At 47.9% G+C, this 8,760-nt stretch overlaps 1 protein-coding gene across 1 annotated transcript in view; it reads left to right on the top strand.

Moving 5' to 3' along the window:
• Positions 1–8,760, top strand: part of odad2 (outer dynein arm docking complex subunit 2) — a gene marked incomplete at both ends in the record, with an annotated part of 38,971 nt that overhangs the window by 17,677 nt on the left and 12,534 nt on the right. Inside the window, 7 exon segments of the mRNA XM_084475183.1 lie at positions 451–684; positions 806–808; positions 810–917; positions 1,038–1,149; positions 1,152–1,191; positions 5,918–6,098; positions 6,454–6,515. Coding sequence (XP_084331309.1) covers positions 451–684; positions 806–808; positions 810–917; positions 1,038–1,149; positions 1,152–1,191; positions 5,918–6,098; positions 6,454–6,515 — 740 coding nt within the window.

Genomic DNA, 8,760 nt, shown 5'->3' with positions numbered 1-8,760 from the left:
CCTGAACATCGGATGTTCTCTGCGGAGGGTTGATTAATTTCACGCTCGGCTCCAGGTCCGACTTCAAACTGCACGGTGTGCAGCGGCCTGGCCTGCTCTGTCTCACCGGGGCGCAGGAGCTGTTGATTAAATGGCACTTACTGATGTCAGAGATGGGCATCGCACACAGGGCTTTTTTTTTCGTTCTGGGGGCCCAACGTCAACATCTTCCCCCGGCTGCTTTCCACTCCCGAGCGTCCCCGGGTTTTAGATTCTCTCCGGCCCGTCGGTGGTGCTGATTGGGTTTTAATGATCTCCTTCCCGTCATGGCCGGCAACTTTGCTATTCTCATCTGGAGACCACCGCCATTAGCCCCTTGGTGCAACAGCCAATATGAGTCCTTGAAGCTCATTCAAGCCCTCACCCCCCTCCACCGTGGGTGTGCTATGCCTCCATCTCACCCGTGATCAGGTGGAGCTGCTGGACTGCGCCCCCGATGCGGCCACGCTGAGCGAGGAGCAGGAGAAGGAGGTGGAGGCGGCGCGCTGCGGGGCCCTGGCACTGTGGAGCTGCAGTAAGAGCACCCGCAACAAGGAGGCCATCCGGCAGGCGGGCGGGGTGCCGCTGCTGGCCAGGCTGCTCAAGTCCCCGCACGAGAACCTGCTTATCCCTGTGGTGGGCACCCTGCAGGAGTGTGCCTCGGAGGTGGGTGACCACTGTCGTCAAGGTGCGGCGAAACCACACAGACGAAAGTTGTTGTTTAGGATGAACAAAGTGATTGGGATGATTTGTGTTTGGTTCATGCCTCTCCATCACTGTCCTACAGAAGCAGCTACAGGGTTGCCATTCACAGCGAGGGCATGGTGAAGGACCTGGTGACCAACCTGAACCGGGACAACGAGGAACTCCAGATGCACTGTGCCAGTGCCATCTTCAAGGTAGCTGTTTTGGTTTTTAGATCGGCCTCTCTGCTGACGATCCTGCACCAGTCATTCGTCGAGGTGGTCTTCTGATCCACGTAGAGGCAGGTCACTAAATGCTGTTCATTCCTTCTCCAGTGTGCCGAGGACAAGCAAACCCGGGACCTGGTGCGTCAGTACCAGGGCCTGAAGCCGCTGGTGTCCCTGCTGAGCAAGGCAGACAACAAACAGCTGCTGGCCGCCACCACTGGGCCATCTGGAAGTGTTCCATCAGCATCGAGAACGTGGCAAAGTAGGGGATCCTTTGGAGTTCCAGGGCCTTGCGTTATTATGCTGTTCATTAAGTGCCCACACATCGTGCACACACACTCACACACACACAATCACACGCACACATGAACAAAAACATTTGCAAACTCCCCAGATGCTGTATTGCAAAATGTGCTTACTTATGCACATGCACGCATCTCTCTCGCTCTCTCTCTCTCTCTCTCTCTCTCTCTCTCTCTCTCTCTCTCTCTCTCTCTCTCTCTCTCTCAAGCGGATGTAGCAAATGGTCTTGTAGTAGCAATGAGTGCACTTATGACATGCTTGAGGTATTGAATAACCTCCGGTTCTATAATGTATAACCATGTGTGTGGGTTGTAATTAGTGGTTACGGATAAGTCTGACTATGACAAATCCCTTGAGCAAGAACAGAAATCACACATGCCTCAGTTTGGGGTAAGAGTTGATAGCAATTAGCCATTTCAATAAGCATCTCCCTTACATTTCCCCACAATTTTTGGACAAAGTACTTGCTAAGTTGGGTTTGTGGTTCGCCTAGTTAATGAAGCGAATAATGGTGTACGTAGACGATGATGTATTTTGACCTGCACTCTATAACATTTTGACTGCAGCCATCAACAAAGTATTGGTAATTGGTCAGTGATTACTTATAATTATGTCAAAATAAAAGCCTTGACCTCACTATGGTTATTTCAAATGTACAGACTCCACTCTAAGCACCCTCACAAGTATCACCCTCTGCACTGATGCCTCCCTTTTCCATTCACCATTCTCACAAACCCAATTGATTCAGAGTCATCAGTGGATGGATTTTATTCTTTGTTTCAAATCATTTCAAACAAATGTCACGGCTGCAAAGAAACTTTTAAGGCCTCAGTCAACTCTTTTGCGGTGCAATGATCGCATGTGTTGCTTTTCCTGGATCTCACATTGGTTCAGATACTAGCTGTCTGAATGTTTCCACTCTTGAGATGTTTTCATATCTCCCTCTCATTCCGAACCACGTTTTATGGTGTCTGGTGGAAGTGCTTATCCGCGGCTCAATGTAACGTTTTCAAACATGCTGTGATCCGGCCGCTGATCATACAAGTCACCTCTTTGCCGGTGACTTGTATTCTTCTATAAGGATTTCATGTATGGCCTACATTTATTTAAGTGTCACTCACCCCGGTCACTTTAACAGCGAGCAGTTCTACAGCAGTCCTCTCCAGTCCCTTCCCTTTTTGTTTTTTTTCCCATTATTTTCCCTCAGCAGTAAATAGGGCTTACAGACTGTGCCCTGGCAGTCCAACGTCTTTCCATTGGTGCTCATGTTGAAAAGAACCTTTTAACAGCCTTTGTTTTCTTATTCAGTGTGAGACGTGGTAAGATATTAGACACATAATGATTCAATACCAAGATAACTTCCTAATAAATTTAAAGCGGATTTTCGAGAAACTAGCCAATACACTGATAAAACATTGTCTGTGAATCTATTTTTTCTTTGTCTGCAAATTTATCCTTTTAGGTAAGATTATGTGGAAAGATCTCCCCTTCAAACGCAGAAATGGTGGGATGATTCAAATTGCAGTGGAATTCTAAAAATAACAAAAGAAAAGGCTTGGTCGGGTTCACACAAGTCTTTCAACACCTCGTATATCATAACTGACACGATGATATCCTACATTTAGAGAGTCTTAGTTAAGGCCGCCCAATTGAAATAAAGCGCCGTTTTGCCACATTAAATTAAGCGAGGATTTCATTTACAGATGTTTGCCAGTAAAACCAAAAAACGAGGTGGACATGTAACCATCCCTATGATCATTTCTTTAAAGAAAGTTAAAAAAAAGAAGAGGGAACGACTATATTCCTTTACAAGCTTAGCAGAGTACTCATAAACTCACACAGAAACCTAAATTGTCCAAGCAGAAAATGAAAATGCAACTTTCACACCATCCGGCCGGCTGGCTCTCTCACCATGTTTGCAAATCCAATTCAGTTGCTAACAAAAGACATGGTAAATAGCAACAAAAATAACTTGAGACTGGAAAGCCCTCTGAGTGCAGCTTGGCATGGCCATAAAACAAGTTAACTGCACGGGCCGTGACTAATATGGCACCTTAGTACACTTGCTCCCAGTACGGGCTTCATGCCTTCGTGTAATTACTCATAACAGTGTTGCCATGCATACAAAAAATAGGAGCACTCAATAAATAAAATAATATCAGGAATGATGATAATGATACCGTTCACCACATGTAAACCACAAGCGGGCACACATCATTTACGATCATCAAACAGCTCTAAAGGTTGCCCTCCCTCTCATTATGGTTAATAATGCACTTAATGTAGACGCAAAATGTGAGAGAAACAAAGGGCCCATAGCAGGCGATACGCAGGGCGCAGTTTGGACCCTGGGAGCCGGATGTCGGCGCTGTTGAGATTTTGGCTGTTGAGATGTGAAAATTGATGTGATTCAAGTTATTACGTTTTTTTTCAGGGGTGGGGGGGAGGGTCAGAGGCTTGTTTAAATCGCTTGAAAAGTGTGGAGGTCAGCCGAAAGGCTTGGGATAAAATGGCCGAGCCATTACTGTCAAAAAAGGGAAAGTGAGCTAATGGCAGCGGAGAGGTTGTTCGTGGAGAGCTACTGCAGAGCGTGTGCCCGTTTCAGAATCAATCACAGGCCCTGCGCTGTTTCTAGATGAAAATCATTTCAGAATATATTTCACTCGGCAGCCGGTTTCTTTTTCTTTTTCTCCGTCGTTTTTTGCATCATGCAAGTCCACCGAAACAGACCTTTGTGGTGCAGTTGCACACAGCACATACATTGTGCGTGAGGGATCTTCAAGGGTGGTGTGCAAATTTCTTGGATTAGAGAGGGAGACTTCTGCTTCTGATTCAGAGGCCTGCATGTGTTAGCCATTTGCCTGATTAATGAAGCATCGGAATGGGAGGTGATTGATGGCCAGAAATGTAATTGTATTCATAATTTAAGCGTGTTTGTTTTAGGTGCCCATCGCCCTAAGACTGGTGATTTCCAAAGGGCTCCCGATATTACAGATAGAGGCCGACCTTTGCCAAAGCTATGTGGACTTTGGAGAAAACACATTTTTTAAAGCCCTACTAGGAAACGTTTACACATTGTTACGTGTGAATTAAAAAAAAAAGATTTATGGGGGCATCAACATGTGGCCGGGGGTGTTACAGACACACACACGCACACACACGCACACACACAAACGCAGTACTAGACGGCTGAACAAAAGAGTGACGGAACAACTGTGCAATGGAAAACCACCAACTACCATGTGTCAGAGCATCATTGCCAAGACAATAATTACTTGGTGAGGTCAAGATGGCGTTTGTTTTATTTTGTCAAATCCAAGCCATGCCACTCCATCCCACCTTGGTTCCTTGCCTCGCAACGGACAAACTTCAATCTCTCATCAATCCAAAGCTATTCTCTGCTCTGCTCTTCTCTCCAGAGTACAATGAGATGAAAAGTGTCCCTAATACACAACTGAAAGTCTTCTGGCTGCCTGCTTACGGCCGCTGATTACTACGTTGGGTTGGCGGGGCCCGGGGGAGACTCCACCAACCCTGTTTAGGAATACCCAGAGGCCCTCCTGTTTTTTTTGTTTCCCAACGCTGGCCAACCAGAAGGGCTTGTTGGCATACAAGACAGCACGCAAGCTTCCTGCACCACCGCATGCATTCGTTACTGTTAGTGCGGATGAATGAGAGCAGGGAGAAGGGAGAAAAAAGACAATCAATCATAGACGTCTGCTGCACAGGAGCCCCAGTGTGGTTCTTGTGTCTGCTGACATGCTTTAATAAGGCCTCCAGTCGCGCGGTGCCCCGCCGATTTTGCTGCAAAGGCCGCTTTCAAGCAGCTTTCCGCCGCGCTCTTCCACGCCATCGCGTAATTACCAGACTCGGGATCGGCTTAACATAAACACCCATCGCCCTGCAGTCCATGTATCACACATTAAATGAATGATTACGAAATAACTGTACTGTGCCGCCTATTGCAGATGACACTTAGGCGCTGGTGATGAATAAATGAATGAACCATTGTTTCTCTGCTTTTGGCGGGGCATTGAAAGGTTGTTCGCTTTGCCAGTGGCACCGTTCATTAGCGCCGGTTTTTTTGTGTGCGAATATTCCTGTGTTTCAGTGGCAGCCGACCACAACCGAGCGGCCTTGGACATCCATGATAGCCATACGGCCCCATGTGGCCAGCAACCGAGGTTGCAAATAAAAACAGCCCGAGTACATGCCCTTAGAACTTGCTCAGTGGTTTGTTGGGCCTTTCTGTGACCACATTTTATCCATTTTAAAAATGTTTGCTAAAGTTTACTACTCTATCGCACTGGCATGCAGCACCAGGTCCCGAGCCGCCCTTAAGCCCAACGATGAACTTTTCCAAGCCACAGCAAAATTCATTCAGTCATGCAAAGCATATGCTTAGGGGAGCCGTGAGCAACCGTGGGAAAACTGCTTCTCTTTACCGGGTCAAGAGATCTGTGTACCCCAGGACGGTCGTTGGAAAACACAGCCTGTGAGAGTGCTTTGGCATGTTGGCACTAGGCAATCTAATGCTGTTCTGGTTGCTTAGGTCTTCAGTCTTTTCAGTCTTTTATAATCCTGTGTTCTCATTGCTCTTGTTTTGTGGGTTTCTCAATGAGCTGGCTGACGTGATAACCAAGGACTGAGCCCCACCCCTCCCTGGTGCCTTGTGTCTCCTGCAGGTTCCAGGAGTACCAGACACTGGAGATCTTGGTGGGCTTGCTGACGGACCAGCCGGAGGAGGTGCTGGTCAACGTGGTGGGGGCTCTGGGGGAGTGTGCCCAGGGCGCTGCCAACAGGGCCACCATCCGCAAGTGTGGCGGCATTCAGCCTCTGGTGAACCTGCTGACAGGAACCAACCAGGCAGGCTCACGTCCACCGCCACATCTCCTGTTGTTCTATATCGAACAATAGTTCAATCATGATTATATTAACATTGATATACCCACTTAAGAAGTTTTTATTTGTCAATCTTTGTTCCTTTTTTTGTATCCGTTAATATCTTTAGATCCATTTGTCTTTGCATTGTGTTTTTTTTAAATATATTTCATTGGCATGGATGTGTGCGAAAAATAGGTGGGTTTGTGCTTACCTCACCTGCTATGTCTCTCTCAATCTTTATGTATTTTCCCTGGCCCACTTCCTTATCCCACTCTCTCTCTCTCTCTCTCCCTGGCTCTCTCCATCTGTCTATGTCTGTGTCTACCACCTGTCCTAGGCACTGCTTGTGAATGTGACCAGGGCGGTCGGTGCTTGCGCTACAGATCTAGATACCATGGCGTAAGTGTCCTCCTTTACATAATCCAGCCATCTCTCTCCATGGCTCTCCAGGGCTTGTCAAAAACGCTATGGCTCCTGTCCTTTGTTTTTTCCGACTTGGATTCAAACTTTGCCCTATAGCTGCACCCATGAGGTCACTTGTTAATGCGAGAGAATCCAAAGACGGATTCAAAGAAAAAAAAGAAGAAGAAGGCTCATCAACCCGTCATGGCCGTTTGTGTGAAGCGTTCACCTGGTATATCAACAGGCGATGACACACCTTTTATACGCCGCCTAATGACGGAGTGCAAAGGCGCCGTTTATTGTACCTGCTGTGTTAAACAGAGGTTGTGGTTCGAATCCCTGACGTTTTACTGTGGTCTGCAGCCCACTGTCGCTGGTCAGGCAAATATATACCTTCTACAAGACCTGTCCACGAACCTCGAGGCTAGAACAAAAACACCGTCCATGTTTGGGTTGTTCTGTGTTCGCCGCGCCTGGTAACGGCGGTGGATCCCTGGCAGAAATGTCCTAGTTTTAACATGTAGCAATAGAACTCTACATGACTATTTCAGACTAGCGAGGCATGGACACAAATAAAGCTATTTTAGGAAAAATGTTGGTCAGCTCTGATTGTATTTACAAGGATGCAGCAAGTGAAGGGGTGCAAGGCAAACAATGAGAGCATGGTTGAGAAGCTGAGGCCAGTTCAGAGTTTAACAGCCAGGCAGAGTACGCGGCGGCCCTGCAGTCGCGGGGCAGAGTTTCTCATGTTCTATCACGCCACACGTATATATTTAGGTCAGGTCTTGTAATCTTTTATCACTCACACTTAGTCAGTAGACAGAAAGTCGTTATTGCCACAGGCACTTTTTTGTGTGTCTTGCGGCGGTGGTTTATTTTCAGACATGTATGTGTACAGTAGTTGGCTGAGCAATTAACATAGCTCATGTTTGATTACTTCCTGGTCCAGACCGCCACGGCCCGAGGTGTTTGCGTGTTTTTATATTTTTCTGCAGCTTCCCAGTGATGGAGCACACTCGCTGGCTGGCCAGCCAACAGTGTGTCGGTAGTCTAGTTATTCGGGTGCCGATGATGTTATGTGTATCTTTAATGTTGCCTCACAATCCCACACCGCAAGAGATCTGCGCGGTTACGTATGGCTTTATCTTGCCAACAGAGAGCCATTACTCATGTAGCGTTGTGTTTTTAACTGCAATTATTCTCTCATCATCATCCTGACGCTGGTCATCCAAAACTACCGAAAGCCAAAAACACACCACTGACTGAAGTTTTCCATATAAAACATGGGTTGTTGTTTTTCTCTCCCGCCCCCCTCCTTGTTTTCGTATACTCAACCGGGTAAGCAGCTCGATCAGTCACAAGACGTATGGCTACCGCGCTGGAATCCCGTGTAGCAACGCGAAAAAACATGCGTTGTTCGACTCCTCGGGGGGACTCTGCGATGCGCACTTCAAAATCCATCTCTGTCAGCTGCGTCTTTCAGGTTTGGGGGTTGTTGTTTTCTCTTGCTAACGCATTTCTTATCTGCCACTCGGGAGCGCCCCTGAACCGTTTTGGCAGATGATGCAACACTGGGGTTTTGGTCTTTGGGTCTGGTTATAAAGCAAACCCATGAAGAGAATCATCAAGCCCCCTTCTCCTCCACCGGCCCCCCTCCCCACCTTCCCCTCCCCCTCCCCCGCCCGCCTCCAGACTGATTTATGCGTAAACAGCAGACAAACGGCGAAGGGGAGGGTCAGGGGGAGGGCGGACGACTCCGCGATGGAGGTTCGCTCGTTGCCAGTCACGGAGACACCATGATTAGGGAGTGTTTAAGCAATTATGACGGCGTTTCAATGTGGGCCTTGTTGGTGGACGAGCACATGGGGAACGCGTTGCATGTTATTTATACCACAGACAGACGGCCGCACTGTGGCGTAACCCCCACGCCCCCCCCACAGCCCCCTAGGTTCCCAGAGCCCTGGCTGCAGCCGGCCTCCATGACCATCATGTATGCAGCATGAAATACAGCTCACGGTTAAGTAAACTCCACTCGGGCCGCATGAAATATAGAGGGACCTGTCTCTGGCTGTGTTTGATTTGGAAAGAGATCCACCTTCTTCTTTTTGCAGTTGTATTTTTTTATTTCTTGCTACGAGGAGAGGTCGGGGGGGGGGGGGGGGGGGGGGGGGGGGCGGTGGTGATGTGTGAGTCAAAAAACAAGCCACCGCTACACACTGTGAGTTTGTCTCTGATTCTATTT

Source organism: Micromesistius poutassou, assembly GCF_964030765.1.
Source record: "Micromesistius poutassou genome assembly, chromosome: 11".
Lineage (NCBI taxonomy): Eukaryota > Metazoa > Chordata > Actinopteri > Gadiformes > Gadidae > Micromesistius > Micromesistius poutassou.
Note: the sequence above shows the minus strand (reverse complement) of the source record. Positions and strands in the feature narration are given on the sequence as shown.